Below are 17,047 nucleotides of genomic sequence, written 5' to 3'. Positions count from 1 at the left end.
AGATGCAACCATTTTATCATAACTCATGTGCCAACCCTCATACGTAAGTCAGAAAACATCAACACCTTTCCATCGAAGCGCAAGAACTTTAGACTATAAATAGATGTGTCGATGATACCTTTCTGGTACTAGTACTAATTCTACCACCATTCTATTATCTTTATTTATCCTTCTTAATATTTTTGGGTTACATTAGTATAGTTCTCGTCAAACTGCTAGTCCGTCGAAGTTGTTGCGAGCAGGTGTAGTCATACAATTTGCTATGGCGACGCGATTCAATTTCTATATTCAGAGCGGACTAGCAGTTTTACGCGGACCATAAGCAGTTCCCTCGTTTCAACAACAGAATATGCTGGAAGAAATTTCATTGTGAAATAAGCAGTCCCTTGTACTTTGTTTCTATTATGTTCATTATTTATTACTTTCTCTGTGTACAAAATCTTATAAAATAAGAAAATAAAAATACCTATGTAACCTCTGTTCACCGGTAGGTTATGTTTACACAAGAAATGAATTTAGTGGCAATGTATTGACAAGCTATAGTAAATGGATATGTTTGACGTAACCGGAATATGATCAATGTTTACTAGCTGTGTCTACAGTATTTGCACAAACCATTTTGTAATTGCTCCAAAGATTACGAATGAACCACAGAGGTACCACGACATTTGGATTAAAATTATTATTACCTTTATAAAAAATAAAATAAAAAAGCAAAATCTGCTTAAATATATAACCTATATAGTGTGGGAGTGCTCACAATATATACAAGTCTATTGACACCTCATATATTATGACACCTCATATATTTAAAATCGTGTCAAGATATAAAACTATTTTAATTTTTTTTACTCAACTCCGGAGTACAATGTTTTTCGAGCGTATGTATGTATTTTATTCTTTGCCACGCCCTGCAACCCAAATCACTGGTTTGGTTAATAGACAAGGTTATGAACGTGGTGGAACCCTTTAGAATGTCCCTGTAGTTTCGGGACCAGAATAGGACTACGGTATCCCCTGCCTGTCGTAAGAGGCGACTAAAAGGGCGCTTCCGGGGTTGCGGGTGGCAAGGGTGGGAGCTCGAACCGCCCGGCCAGCGGCCCCGGGAAGGACGACGGTATGTGTGGTCGAATATCGTCGTACGCACCAGATGGTGTGGCGAGCGCCAAGCTCACCTTGGCGGAGCCCGACGGGGCAACGCGCTAAGAGGGCTCCGGTTGCGTTTTTTGGAGATCCCGGAGCCCTCTACGCAGCGCCGAGGACGGCCCCACCGGGGGGGTTTTAGTGCGGTATGAATCCCACATAACCCTACGTCGCTTCCACGACACCGGGTACCTTTTGAAGGTTTCCCCCTCGTAAACAAACAAAAAAAAGAACCCTTTAGAATGATTAGAACCCGTAGATGGTAGAACCCGTAGAAACGACACCACCACCACACTTATTTCTGCCTCATAAGAGCAGCGTTAAGCGCTGCTGTATTCTGCTGTGAAGGGTGTGGTAAGGGATACACACTTTTGACTGACTGAAGAAAACTGAATGCTCGTCTGCTCCTTCTGTGTCGTTGTATTCGTTTAAATTATAGGAATACCACAAGCTATACTTGTAAGCATTCGGCTATATTCTTTTTGTAATGATTCTCTATTTAAATTGTTTTATTGATTAATTATAGATGCAACTAAGCCGATTAAATAACATTTATTTCTTTGTTTCTTTATTTCAATTTGAATGAATAAAAAAACAATCACCTCAAGTTATGACCTACACAATGCGGCGTTATGTGCGCTTCGTTTTAGCAATTGGCGTGTCTGTCCTTGTTTAGTCAACAGTGCTCTGTTTACACAACTATTAGACGTGGTAGGATCTACAGATCAGTACCATACAATCACAACGCGATAACACTTGTCTCTTTGTTCGTCACCTTGTATCGTTAAGGTAAGTTTTTCCTCCTTTGAGTTAATTTTTAAATGTATTATTCTAAAACAAAGAAATTGGAACATTTCTTGTTTATATTTTTTGTTTGGACTACTATTGCAGATGTTAAAAGTTTATATTTTTTTAATATTAATGGACTAAACGAGTATACAATCCACCTGGTGATAGGTAAGTAGCTACTGCCACCCATGGACATCTGTAATCAACCCAGTTTTTTTATATAATACTCGTATAGGAGCAGCAGACGAGCATACAATAAGGAGATGTGGCTGTGGTACCGCCGGAGGCAAACCTCAAGTACGAGTAGTTCCACCACCTTTAGATAAGATAGAGTTTTACCTAAGGTTGGCCATAGATGCGTTGTTGACGAGGGGGAAACCTTCAAAAGGTACCCGACGCCATGGGAGTGACGCCGGGTTATGTGGGACTTTTACCGCACTAAAATCCCCCCGGAGGCCGTCCTCGGCGGCCTCCTTTGGTGGAGAACTCCAGGATCTCTAACGGAACACAACCGGAGTCCTCCTAACGCGATGCCCTACTATCGGGTTCTGCCCTGGGGGGAGCAATTTACGCTCCTCTCGCATCCCCTGGTGATTACAGCGATATGCGACCACACAAACCGCTGTCCTTCCCGGGGTCACTTGCTGGACGGTTTGAGCTCCCACTCTTGTCGCCCGCAACCCCGCAATCCTCTTTTAGTCGCCTCTTACGACAGGCAGGGGATACCGTAGCCCTATTCTGGTCCCGGTACTACAGGGACAAGATGCATTGTTAACCTAGAGAACTAATTTGGTATTCTTTGAACAAATATGTATCCCTTATCACGCTTAGCGTAACATAGCAGCACTTAACATTGGTGTTATTAGGCAAAAATAATTGCGGTAAGGTGCATTGTGTATACGTCCATTCTTATCATGGAAAACAACAAGGTGTCATTGGAAATATTCCTTCATTAATTCATATGTTTATCCTAATTCTTGATAAAACACCATATTGCTTGCCAAGCAGGTAGCGTTTTTTAAACATGCTAATTAAATTTACTATTACAATCACACTAACAAGACCATGTATGTCTATAAGGTAATGAATATTTCACCTCAATTTAAATTTATTAAATTGTTATATTATTGTTGTGTTGGTATTTATAAAAATCACGTGACACACGCTCACACGTTAATCAAATACAATTCTACCGATTTCAAAGAGATTTTGTTATCTGCATAGTTGGAATGTAGTATAATCTTTGAAGGTAGTGCCCTCTGTGGTTTGGCTCCGGAAGCACCAACGCCACACCTACCTCTGCCTAATAACAACAGTATTAAGCGCTGCTGTGTTCAGCTTTGACGAATGTAGTAAGGGACACATACTTTTCAGACATTCCAGCTTAGTCCTCAAGGGTAACGGCGGGTTTATGGCCGGCCTCAGGTAGGAATCTAACGCCACGCCACGCCTATATTAAAAAAATAATGAAAATTTATATCAGGAATTTGCCACATTTTAAAGTAAATAGGTTACTAAACAAGCGCTGTGTGAAATAGAACATAATAAAATAAGTATTGCCTTAACCAATAAAATTGTTTGGTCTGAAGTGGTTCTAATTCCACATTTATTAGCATCATTATGTATGAAATTTTTATCAAAAGATGTGTGCAATAGAGTTTCTTTCGCCGCTTTTACTCCAAAACGACAACGCCTTAAGAAGTACTTACTGATAGATTTATTGTTAAAAAATAATTATGTCCTATACTTTGAATAAAATATTTTGATTTTTATAATAAACCAGCTTGAAAGATAGGACTTTTGGACCCGATAGGTGTCGCTGTAGTCTAGCGGTTCTATTATATTTTTCGAGGACAACGTCCTTTAAAAAGAACAATTTTTAAAACTAAAACGAAAACTTATTTTTTACATAGACAAAAAAAAAATATCGAAATAAGTAGAAAATGTCTAATCTAAATGTCTGATCTAGATATCAGTCCACTATTAACATTTACACCAATACTTATAGTAAGTACTGCTCGTTACTTACAAAGTAAATAATACACAAAGTTAAATGGCGTTACTTTACATTATGCTTCATACGCTTCATTGAATAAGAGTTTTACATTATAATGAATACATGTTGTATATTTTTATGTCGATATAATTGATATAAACGATGAGTTCTCATAAGGTCAATGAGCTTAATGAGTTCTGATGGCAGATTACCCGGTGGAGACTATTTTCAAGCGTCGTCCCAGCATTAGAATTAATGCAAAGATTAATAGAAGTAACAATTAATACTAACAATTTGCTTAACAATGTAACTTTTTATTATGATTTTAAATATATAGGACATATAGATCTTATTCATTATTATTTCATCGCTGAGCACGGATCTGTTCTTAAAGAAGGATTAGACCAAAGTCCACCGCGTGGGCCACGTGCGTACATTTAGTTTCTATTCTTTCTTTTTATAATAAGATCTCTCAGGTATGCAGTTTTCACGTGATTTTTTCTTATACTGTAAATGCAAATAATATTTTATTTCTAATATACACTGAAAAATCAGAAGAGCGTGCCTGGGATAAAAACTCTGATACTTCAATTGGAATGCTGAGTTTCAAGTATAATATAACTATCTATATTAAGTAGCAGTGATAGCCAAGTCAGTAAGAAACTCGGTCTCTCGATCGAGGGGTCCGAGGTTCAAATCCCAGGCACGTACCTCTAGTTTTTCAAAGTTATATGTAAATAGAAATAAATGATCACTTGCTTAAAACGATGAAGGAACACATCGTGGGAAAACTGTCACGCCTGTGAGATTTATTAAAAAAACCTCAAAGGTATGTGAAGTTTCCCAATATGCACTTGGCCAGCGCGGTGGACTGTAGCCTAATCCTTCTCACTCTGAGAGCAGACCCGTGTCCAGTAGTGGGACAATAATGGATCGTTGATGATTATCTATTTTAATTTAAAGGTAAAATAACACGATGTTCTTGAAGTCTATAATCTATAAATATGATCCGATCTTGTGCTACTAATTACATTGTTTCGCTTTATAAAAGACCTTAGAAGTTTTCCGTGAAGCGTCTAAGTACGTATGTAAATATAGCACCATTTACGGACAAGTAAGTACCTACTTGATAACATTTTTTAAGTGTTTGCTTGGTTTTTCCGTTTTTTATGAAGGTAGCTACTGTTGCGAAGTCTCGCAAAGTCTTTCAATCCATCATCCGTTAGTATCCCACCGCACTGGCCAAGTGCATATTGGTAGACTTCACATATTTTAGATTTCTCAGTTGTGCAGATGCAGAGGTGCGCGCATATATCGGGCCATTGATAGACTTCAACATTTTTAAAAGTTTTCACTAGTGTACAGTTTCCTCAGGGTATTTTCCTTCACCGTTAAAGCACGTAATAATTAATTTATAATACGCACATAACTTTGAACAATCAGGTACAGTCTGTGGTTCAAACCTTGGGCCTCTCGATTAACAGACTGCGTTCCAACCACTACCAATTAGGTAAAATACCTAAACAAATATACATACATGCAATAAATGATGCGATGAAAGGTGTGATACACGAATAAGTGTTTTAGGTTAGTACCCTTTGTGGTTTGACTACCACCGCTACAATCTATTTCTGCCTTAAAACAGCAGTGTTAATAGCTGCTGTGTTCTGCGTTAAACGGTGTGGTAAGAGAGACATACATCTGAGGCATTCCAAGTTTGATCGAGGCACAAACATATATGTATGTGGTCTAATTCAGGAATCTTTGACGACCCGCGTGGCGGAGCGGCCATCATACCCGTGACGCGCAAAGAGTCCCGGGCTAGATCCCCGGCCAGACAGATATCTAAATGATGAATTTAGATTTCTGTTTCTGGGTCTGGGTGTTTGTGTATTTGTATATGTGTGTGTCCATGGCAACCACGACACAGGGAATCCTAGTGTGGGGCTGTGAGTGTAGAAAGCGTTTATTTATTTTATTTTTTATCTGGGGCTTATAAAAGATGTCCATAGGTGGCAGTAGCCACTCACAGTTAGGTGGACTGTAAGCTCGTTATATCCGTCTATATTAAAAGCGATCTTCAGACACATAATTACAAAATAATTAGATCTACATATTAAGAGATGATGACTAAAAGGTCATCTGCATTACAATTCACCTTGAACTACTATTACATAAAGTAAACCCAAAGGTCACGAAGTTAAGTAAAGACAATAATGAGAGGTCACCATTACTTAGAATAACAAAGGCATTAAAATAAATATAATTATACTTCATTTTCACACTTAGTAATAAGTATAATAGCTTAGTAATGACATACTGTATGTTTTGCATTTAAGTGGGTTTAACTATTGTGACAGTAGTGATAGCCTAGTAGTTAAGAAACTCGGCCTTTTGATCGACGGTCCGAGGTTCAAATCCCAAGCACGCACCTCTAATTTTTCAAAGATATGTGCGTATTGGAAATTATTTGGCTCTTGCTTAAACGGAGAAGGAAAATATCGCGAGGAAACGGACTTTCGAAATCTTTAAAAAAAGTTTTCAAAGGTATGTGAAGTCTACCAATACACACTTGGCCAGCGCAGTGGACTATGGCCTAATCCTTCTCATTCTAAGAGGAGACCCGTGCCCAGCAGTGAGACAATAATAGGTTGATGATTAACTATTATAACTGTAGAGCTGTAGAGTAACTGTAAATTGTAGAGCTATTTCAGACCACATCATTGTGGTCAATTAATCACTATATATTTATGATACGCTTTTTTAGGATTCCGTATCCAATCGGTAAAAAAATGGAACCCTATTACTAGGCCTCAGTCCTTGCGTCTGTCACAGGATTTTATCTTAACCGTAATAGAAAGACAGTAACACACTTAGATTTTTTAGCGTGTAATCCTATGACCACTCTTTAATAAATATGCTTTTATTTCCAGCAGGGAATAAAAATGGAGACGATACCGCAACATCCCCTTATAATAGTGACTGAGCAAGACATTAAGAAGGTGCGGGCGAGCTGCGGCCTGGATGACGTCAAGATGATCCAGGACCATCTGGATGCTATAGACGAATGGTGCAAGAAACAGGACCATTTGGTTGAAGCGTACGCCTATATAGGTAGGACACTTTTTAATTTTTTTTTATAATATAGGAATAGCAGACGAGTCCACCTGATGGTATGTGGTTACTGCCGCCCATGGACATCTGCAATCAACCCCAGATAGGATTAGATATTCCTACCTGAAGTCGGCTTCAGATGCGCCGCTACCGCCGAGGACTAAGCTGGGACACCTCGGAAAAGTATGTCTCCCTAACCACACCCTTCAAAAGGGAACACAGCAGCGCCTAACACTGCTGTCACAGGCAGAAATAGGTGTGGCGGTGGTGCAGCCGGAATCGAACCACGAAGGGTTCTACCACCTTCAAAAGTTCGAGCTGTGCCCGGTTTCACCCGCGTTTAAATGTAAACCTACTCGGGAGAGACTTTTGATTTATTTTAAGCGGAACCCTTATTATTTTTTTAATTAATGAGTATAATTTAAACTTCATAACATTATGTAGTAGACAGTGTAAGTCCCGTTCGATTGTATTTGTTATAAATACCCGAGGCGTTTCTACCTAATCCTTAGGGTAACGAGGCACTTGAGGCTGATCTCAGGTAGAAATCTAATATTATCTGTGGTTGATTACAGATATCCCGCCCATGTACACCGATTTTGAATCGCACGAATTTATCACCAAAAGGCTCATACTAAAAATATCGTTAATTTCGCATCTATTGAGAATTTCATTTATAATAATACTAGCTGACCCGGCAAACGTTGTGTTGCCATATTAATAACAAAATGTTAAGGGTGAAGAACCCTTATCACTACGGGGTATGAAAAATAAATAGTAGCCGATTCTCAGACCTACTGAATATGCATATAAAATTTGGTCAAAATCGGTAAAGCCGTTTCGGAGGAGTACGTTAACTAACATTTTGACACGAGAATTTTATATATAAGATGGTTGTCATAAGTTAAGGAAGAGTAGGATGATTGCTTACATATAAAGGTAATAAAATGTTATAATCAATTCGTTAAGATTAACGCCTTTGTCATGTCGTAACATTTATCTTTGGTAGGCAAAACGTTGGATAGATTTTTAATTACGAGCATAAATTAGCGAGCCATGCAAGTAGGTTAAGATTTACCGCATTCTTCATTCATGTTTAACATTATTGATTTCCTTCACAAGGAAATATACAATCAATGACAGAAATAGATAAACATCGGAGGTAATTGAAATATTTAATTAAAATATCGGCTGTAGATATCTAAGTATAACTGTGTTTTTCTCTCTACGTTTTACCTCGGCTTTGTTTGTTGGTGTTTTAACTTAAACGATAATTCATTTTTTTATATTATTGAAATAGAAATCGAGCATGCAATTCATCTGATGGTAGGGGGCTATTGCCGTCCATGGACATCTGTCATCATCATCAACCCATTAGTGTCCCACTACTGGGCACGGGTCTCCTCTGAGAATGAGAAGGATTAGGCCATAGTCTAGTCTGCGCTGGCCAAGTGCGGATTGGTAGACTTCACATACATTTAAGATTTTTTTTATAAATCTTTTAGTTATGCAGGTTTCTTCACGATTTTTTCCTTCACTTTTTAAGCAAGTGATGATTAATTTCTAATACGCACTTAGATTTCAAAATCAGGAAACCTGGGATTTGAACCTCAGACCCCTCGATCGAGAGAGGTTTTTTTTAAATAAGATTAGAGTCGGCTAAATATGCGTTGTTACTCCTGAGGACTAAATTGGAATGTCTTGGATATGTTAGATTAGATTAGACAATAGACATCCTTATAGAGTAGACAATTCGATTCAAAATAATACATTTCATTCATTCGTAATTATTCGTACATTTGTTCAATATAAAAAAATTTAAACAGATAAATTATTTAACATATTTTTCTAATACAACGATATATAATTATAATGTTATATAATTATAATGTTTACAATTTAGTCATTTGCATGTGTGTGACTGATACGGACGTCATCAAGGTTAATGACCGCTCTAAGGTCAATTTAGTTTAAAATGGTTATTGGTGTCAGGTACCTTTTTTTTTTTAGTTTAAAATGGTTATTGGTGTCAGGTACCTACCTAAAAATTTGTATCTGTAGTTTCGGGCCAGAATAGAGCTATGGTATTCCCTGCTTGTCTAAAGTAGCAACTAAAATGACTTACTGGGATTGCGAGTGTCAAGAGTGAGAGCTCAAACCGTCCAGCCAGCGACCCTTAAAAAGAACGGTATATCGTATACACCAAGGTGTGGTGAGCGTAAAAGCTCATCTGGGCAGATGCCTAATAGGGTTTCACGCTTAGAGGACTCAGGATGTATTTCGTCGGAGACTCCTAAGTCCTACTCGTAGCGATGAGGACGCCCACTGGGCTTAGTGGATAAGAATCATGTCTTAGAAAAAAAATTAATAGGTTGCTATCCAGGAGTGCCGGCAGACGTGAAAACTTTCGAAACCTAACCTGAATAATCCTTACTAATATTATAAATGTGGAATTAACTGTCTGTCTGTCTCTTTTTCACGGCTACACCACTGAACCGATTTGAATGGAATTTTGTACAAAGATAGTTTTTATCTCGGAAATCCCACTAGAACGGACTCCAGTAATGGATCGATTCAGTGAATCGATCTTTCAACCCAGAAGATGGAAATTCGATTTTCGATTTTCGATTTTACCTACAGTTACTTTACTTATCCATTAGTTGATCATCTATTTATTTATATAAAAATGAATATTTGTCTATATACATTTTATAGAATCGAAAACTATGCATTTGATCAAGTGATGATCTTTTGCAGAGTTGTTGTCCAAGAGCCCACGAAGGTTTGGGAGTTGGTAAGACTAAATTTCGACAGATGGCACCACTGTCATTCCAATGAAAGTACGAATTTTCTGTTTTATGTATGTCATATTATATCTTTGAAATGCGGGCGAAGCCGCGGGCTCCACTAGTAAAATATAATAAATAAAAAATGAAACTAACACCCATTGACATATTTGATATTTTATGCTGCCACCGGATGACATCTTGACTTTTGCTCCTTTGCCGTCTTACGAATTTTCGATCAGGACACATGATCCTGACGGGAGTTTAAAATTTTTTACCTTTTTTTTTTCGAGGGGGAACCTTCAAAAGGTACCCGACGACGTGGGAGCGACGCCGGGTTATGTGGGATTTTTACCGCACTAAAACCCCCCGGTGGCCGTCCTCAGCGCTTGGTGGAGAACTCCGGGATCTCCAATGGAACACAACCGGAGTCCTCCGAGCGCGATGCCCCGGTCGGGCTCTGCCCTGGGGGGAGCACTTTATGTTCCACCCGCACACCTAGTGTTTACGACGGCATGCGACCACACATGCCGCCGTCCTTCCCGGGGTTGTTCTCCGGACGGTTCGAGCTGCCACTCTTGCCGCCGGCAACCCCGGAAGCCCCCTTTTAGTCGCCTCTTACGACAGGCAGGGGACACCGTAGCCCTATTCTAACATTTTTTACCTATCACAAAAAGTGCACAACGCCGCTAAAGAAATTTTCACAACAAAAATTTAATTTCTTGTCAATATTTTTTCAGATCGTAGCATGTTGGAACGTCTTATTTTGCTTGCCAAAGGATCACTTGAGGGTACCAAGAAGCATATTGACAGGCTACTAACCTCAAGAGGAATGATGCCGGATCTTTGTTTGAATAGAACTGTAGAAGAATTCGAGAAGTTTTGGGATATAGTGTAAGCTATTATATTCATAATTTTTTATTTATACACTGTAGTCCGGTCGATTTAGACAATTGAAATAACAATAATTCTGGGAAAGCTAAATTTCAATGGAGACCTTCAGTTTACAATTACAAATAAAGTGCCAGAAGTCCTCATCGACCCCAAGTGTGCGTCGGCACTTATTCGGTCAAACGTATTTTTTTTTTGTAATATGATGCTTATTATTTTTTTCTCTAAGACCTACCATTATCTAGATATTGCACTTGTATATGCACATATTTCCACACCACCTGTGAAATAGTGTACTCAGCGCGATTTTAACTTAGTTTCCCCGGTAGGACTATTCCACGAACCTTTATGATATTATTTTCAGGGACAATATTTGATAGTATGAAGATTATTGGTATTGGTTATTGAATTCAACTGTCGTTCTAATTTTTCTTTGTTACTTTAGTCTGATTTATACTCAACTAAAACAATCATGCTTTCTTAGATTTATTCTTCGTCTTTTTCTTCTTCCTCTTGCTCAATCAGAAAAAATCTCTTGTTCAGAAATTGTTCAAATGAAGACGAATAAGTTCACTTCATCAAAATCACAAGAATCTTCCTCTCTTGTATTTATTTAAACATTTGAGCAATACAGAACGTGGCAATTGGCACACGCTGAAGAACACTGTAACCTTACTTTTCTACAGCCACATTTGGCATTACAATCTTTTTTGCAATTGCAAAAAATAGTGTTAAGAATTTTTTCTTGAGCTGGGCAGTAAAGTTTGAATCGATTCCAAGGTACATATATTTATTTATTTTGAACCCCAGCCATCAGGATTTCGTTGATTGCCTTATATATAAAATCCACATGAATAAGGTTGTTTGTACAATGCAAAGATACACAAAGTAATGTTTTTTGCCTTTATTTCATGTTTGTATATTTTTTATATTTACAGTAACTACATACCGCTGCCTAAAACATGCCCTACCGACCAAACAAGAGTTATGATTACACAGTTTGTGACAGACAAACTAGAAGATTTCTCTATTTTGACCTATCTGCGGTACTGTTTCTTGGTATGTATTCTTTAGTTCGTTGCAACCTATCCTGAATTATGGCAAGGTTCTGCCAACTTATGCAAAAAATATTCGTGATTATTAAAAAAAAATGCAAAAGTTTTAGTTTGAAATTTGTTTTAAGGGAGGCATACTTTTCTGAGGCATTCCAGCTTAGTCCTCAGGGGTAGAGCATCTGCGGCCGATAAGGTAGGAATATCTATACCTCTCTGGGGTTGAATACAGATGTGCATGAGCGGCAGTGGCCACTTACCATCAGGTAGAATGCATGCTCGTCTGCTACTCCAAAAAAACATAGTTCGAGCCAAAACATGAAAAACCCCACATGGCGGATATGTAGCAAAAATACATTCTTACCTAATTTTAATCAACAGTAATTATTTAAACTTTAAATAAATAATAGCAATAAGCACTAAAACTAATTTTGCGCAAACGATACAACGTTTGCGCAAAATTAGTTTTAGTGCTAAAGGAGAATTAAGATGATTAATTTTATATTTTTACATACACTTCGTGTTAATAACATAGTGGTTGAAACTCTGAGGACTATGAAGTTCAATAAACTTAGGTGTATATTATAAATTAAATATCACTCGCAGTATATTACCTACCAGTGAAGAAAAACAAATTGAGGAAATAAACACCTGAAAGTTCTTTGACAACAAAAAATCAAAGCTGTCTACCAATCCGCATTTGGCCAGCGCGATGGACAGCATAAACCTCTCACTTCGATAGGGACCCATCTCGGCAGACTTTATCATTATTATGCATTGTATTTTATATATTTTGTTATATTTGTTACAGGTAGGTGAATACAGAATACACCATGACTACCTTATATCAGAAAGATATATTTTGGACCTAAAAAATGTACACATAGGTATTCTTAGCAAGTTGAATCCTCTCACTTTGAAAAAGGCTGAAATTTTATGCACGGTATCGTATAGAACTTTTTATTTTATAATTCTTATCTTAATACATTTGGAAATAATATATAAATACACAAATGAATAAAATTATGCAATGATATGCAAAAGGTGATTTTAATACTAGTGAAAAAATAAGGAAACATTTATGATGGCTGACTTAGAACAAAGATAAAATTACAAAAAATATATACTAACAAAAAAGTTCTTTCAAATTCTTTATTAATATAAAAAGAAAAAATGCATAAGTAATACAATTAAGTGTGAGACTATGTGTATATAAAACGCAAACATAACATTATATTTAAAGTCATTTTTTGTACAGGAGGGCTTCGGAACAAAAATAAAGGGTATTCACATATTGAATGCACCACCCTTTGTGGACAAAGTGGTGTTCATACTAAAACAAGGTCTCAAGGAGAAGGTGGCGAGTAGGTTACACGTGCACCAATCATATGAGGACCTACACAAACACGTGCCTAAAGAGATATTACCTGTGGACTACGGTGGAGATGAAATCTCCTGTTCTAAGTTAGCAGGTGAGCTTTAGCATATAAGCATTCAATCCATCTATGGTTAGTGACAACTGCCGCCCAAGGACATTCTTAATCAACCCCATATAAGATCAGATTAGTCCTACCTGCGATTATTCATAGAGGCGTTGCTACCCCTGAGGGTTATTAGGCTGGAACGCCTCCAAGAATTATGGCTAAGAATAGAAGAATATATTCCTAAGAATTTCCAAAGGAAAGTCTCAATTACGTTACTCGAGTGTACCAATTCGCACTTGGCCATGGTTTTTTATAAGATTTAAATAATAAACGACCTTATTACTTACTTGTTTTAAGCCCCAAAACACACCTCTGGTTCTGAGAGGTTCGTGAAGTCTACCAATTTGCACTTGGCTAACGCGGTAGAGCGTGGCCTGAACCTCTCACTCCGGAAGAACACCCGTACCCAGCCGCGGTAGTTTTTATAATAAAGAAGTAGCAGACGAGGATGCAGTCCACCTGATGGTAGGTGGCTACTGTCGCCTATGGATATCTGTAATCAACTTCAAATAAGATGAGATTCCTACCTGAGGTCGGCCACAGATGAGCCACTGCTCCTGAGAACTAAGCCCAGAATAGTCTCCCTTGCCACACCCTTCAAACCAGAACACAGCAGCGTGTAACCCTGCTGTTATTAGGCAGAAATAGGTGTGGCGGTGGTGCCGCCGAAGTGGAACCACAGAAGGTTCTACCACCAATGGGTTGACGACGATGACGATACAAACTTACTTTGAAATAATATTTTTTCCTTACAGCACAATGGAAAGATTTACTGAAAACTAAAGAATGTATGAAAATAATTCAAGACTCAGATAAATGGGTAGCTGACGAGTCAAAAAGGACAACGGCGAAATTCAATGAAGAATATTTGGGAATGCCCGGATCTTTTAGAAAACTGAATGTAGATTAATTTATATAATGGCTGATAAAAATAAGTAGCGTTTAAGGTCATTTTAAAATTAGTATGTTGACAGCTAAGTACACCTATTTCTATAGTTCATAAGGACTTGGTTTTTAAAAAACGGATTTTTAAATTATGAATGTGATTTGTGGGGAAAATTAAAATGTTAGTTTATTATTGAGATTTTTTATTTATCCTAATACTGAACAAAACTGTCACTGTGAAATACCATTCTTGGAGTTATTTCCGAATCCTTCAATATGAATATCAAGTTAAAGGGTCTATCATTAGGATTTCTAAAAGGCATATACGCATTGCAATAATAAGTAGAGAAATACAGTCACTTCCACCTTTTAGACGAATCCGACTACACCTCATATGTGAAAATCCATCAAGCCGGCGTGCCAAATAATGAGACATACATACTTACATACGATCGAAAAACATTACCTTCCGGAGAAATGACAATGTGAAATATATTTTACGATATACGAACGGCCTATAGCTATATTTTTAATTTTTTTCGGGTAGGTTTTTTAGTTTTTAGTACCTACCTACTTTTGTTAATGTTTTTGCAATCAGTCAATGGAATTACAATACCGACAATATTTTTAATTACAAAACTCTAATGATGAATTTATAATTGATCCCATTGTTAACTTATTAAATAAGAAATAATTTTACACCTATTCATATATTTTTTCTGCTTGTTTATCACGTCTTCGTATATCATATGTTTTTATATGCAATGTTTTTTGTGAGAAATCCGACTATAAATAATAATGTTTTCAAAGTGGTTCAAATTACATTTGCAAAATATTTTTTTTTTTTTGTTTGTATAAAGTACCAAGTGACTAATAGGTACTTTATATTAATTACGATCTAGCCTTATTTATGACTAATGAGTAATTCTACGTTAACTTAAACTGCTAAATAATCATAATATAATGAAGGTGGCGTCCTCTGACACAGCACTTCTTTGTTTTAACACATAAGTTTGCAAAATATAAGTTTTAATCATGGAGTACAAGCTAAACATAAACACGTGATACGGCGTCGAGTCGTGGCACGTTATGACGTCGTGGAAAGTTACGACGTCGCGCCCTGTACCCTTACCGTGAGTTTTTACGTTTTGACAAATAGGAATCTTTTGGTATTTGTTTACGTATTTGCCCATACAATTTCCAATCAGCGCCCCTAGCGGATTGTATCAAACCTAAAGTGTCAGTAACGTAACATTAAATGTCTAAATTGACAAAATGGCGCTTTATGTTTTGACTCCCTTTTTACCCGACTGCCAAGGAAGGGTTATGTTTTTCGCGCGTATCTTGTATGTTTGTCTTTCTTTATTTGATCCGATCTAACAAACGGCTGGATGAATTTCGACAATTAATGTGTCATTATATTCGTATCAATGACCCGAGTGTCCTTAGATAGGTGTTAGAAGAAAAAATTCAAAATGGCGGATTTTTGGCGCGAAATACGAACATATTTAAAAAAAAATGTTACCCGAACTTATCGAGTAGGGTATCAAATGAAAGGAAATTAAACGGAGATTATAAAAACATATTTGTATATATATAAAATAGCAAGGTGACTGACTGACTGACAAACTAAATAACTTTTTCATTTTTCAGAAATCAACGTACAGCCAAAACCGCTCAATTTAGAGTTCTGAAATTTTTCACATAGATTCGGTATATAGCGTGAATAAGTACTAAGAAAGGCCTTTTGGAAATTCTACTCCTAAAAGGGTAAAATAAGGGATGTCAGTTTTTTTGAAATCCTTTATTTTTGAAGCAACTACTATAAAATTTCGTATTTGGCTTTCTGGATAGGAACAAGTACTCACTTATTTATCCCCTTCCGAAAAATTAACCCCGTAGAGGGTAAAATAAGGGTTAAAAGTTCATTTGACCATCAGTCAATTTTGAAGCAAACACTATGAAATTTTGTATCTGGCTTGATGGATAAAAATAAAGAAATTCTATCCCTAACGAGGCAAAATAATGACTGGAACTTTGTATTACTTTAGGTAAATATTTTATAGAGCGTAAATTGTGGACTTTATGCGAGATAGTAACACATTTTAAAAAAAGTTAACCAAAACCTATCGAGTAGGGTATAAAAACAAAGGAAACTAAAAGGAGATTACACATACATTATATAATATATACATGTAAAATGTACATGTATAACACGTCGAGGTGACTGTCTGACTAAATGAGTAAGTTGCTGTGCCATAGATCAACCCAAAGGGAAACCGCTGAACGCGTGCTGTAATTTTACACATAGCTTCTTTATATAGCGTAAATTAGCATTACGAGGATAAAATAGGATAATATTTTTTGACCATATTTTGATTTTGAAGCAGATACCTATTCTGAAACTTTGTATTTGGCTTTCTGGATAAAAATAATGAAATGCCTATTTCACTGTTTTTGGAAATTCTACTTAGGCCTTTTTAGTGCAGTCGGGTTTTTGATTTTTTAATTAAATCACTTGTTTAACATGTGAGGCAATAATAAAGACTTGAGCATTTACTTATTGTTACGTTTACTCAGTCTACTGAAGCAAACGGAACAGGATATTTAATTGAGTAAACGTAACGTAAAATTGTGGGATGTTTTGAAAACTCATGGTAAGGGTACAGATGTCCATGGACAGCAGTAGCAGTAGCGTCTTGCCATGATATGACAGCATGCGCGCTTGCGTCTTCCATATTATAATAATTCGCCAAGTACGAGTCGAACTCGCACGAGCAGGCTTCCGTACCACCAAATGTTCATTATATTTTACTTATTTTTATAAAATAACCATATTAATATATCTTCTATTCTTCTATATTTGTATTTATTATAATAGCAGTTGTAGTAGTAAACGGATTAAAT

The 17,047-nt window shown here is 36.9% G+C and overlaps 1 protein-coding gene across 2 annotated transcripts; it reads left to right on the top strand.

Annotated features, from left to right (window-relative positions):
- Nucleotides 1-1,810: 1,810 nt before the first annotated feature.
- Nucleotides 1,811-14,333, top strand: LOC140746219 (uncharacterized). 2 transcript variants are annotated; one of them, XM_073078272.1, is made up of 7 exons: nucleotides 1,811-1,932; nucleotides 6,862-7,042; nucleotides 10,569-10,722; nucleotides 11,658-11,778; nucleotides 12,583-12,714; nucleotides 13,030-13,243; nucleotides 14,011-14,333. In XM_073078272.1, the coding sequence occupies exons 2-7, from the start codon at nucleotides 6,874-6,876 to the stop codon at nucleotides 14,163-14,165; spliced, it is 945 nt and encodes a 314-aa protein (XP_072934373.1). In that variant the 5' UTR covers nucleotides 1,811-1,932; nucleotides 6,862-6,873; the 3' UTR covers nucleotides 14,166-14,333. The 2 variants fall into 2 exon arrangements, with proteins under 2 accessions (XP_072934373.1, XP_072934374.1); XM_073078273.1 differs by having other exon boundaries at nucleotides 1,814-1,932; nucleotides 6,865-7,042.
- The last annotated feature ends 2,714 nt before the right edge of the window (nucleotides 14,334-17,047 follow it).

Source organism: Epargyreus clarus, unplaced genomic scaffold (genome assembly GCF_041222505.1).
Source record: "Epargyreus clarus isolate Ecla_fem2 unplaced genomic scaffold, WU_Ecla_fem_2.2 ptg000012l, whole genome shotgun sequence".
Classification (NCBI taxonomy): domain Eukaryota; kingdom Metazoa; phylum Arthropoda; class Insecta; order Lepidoptera; family Hesperiidae; genus Epargyreus; species Epargyreus clarus.
This window is presented reverse-complemented; position numbering and strand designations above follow the sequence as displayed.

What these genes read in the sequence shown, in the direction of transcription:
- LOC140746219 (XM_073078272.1), top strand. Translation starts at nt 6,874, where the DNA reads ATGGAGACGATACCGCAACATCCCCTTATAATAGTGACTGAGCAAGAC. An exon ending in GAGAAGTTTTGGGATATAGT is followed by an intron (nt 10,723 to 11,657) that starts GTAAGCTATTAT and finishes TTATATTTACAG; the next exon opens with TAACTACATACCGCTGCCTA. An exon ending in AGGCTGAAATTTTATGCACG is followed by an intron (nt 12,715 to 13,029) that starts GTATCGTATAGA and finishes TTTTTTGTACAG; the next exon opens with GAGGGCTTCGGAACAAAAAT.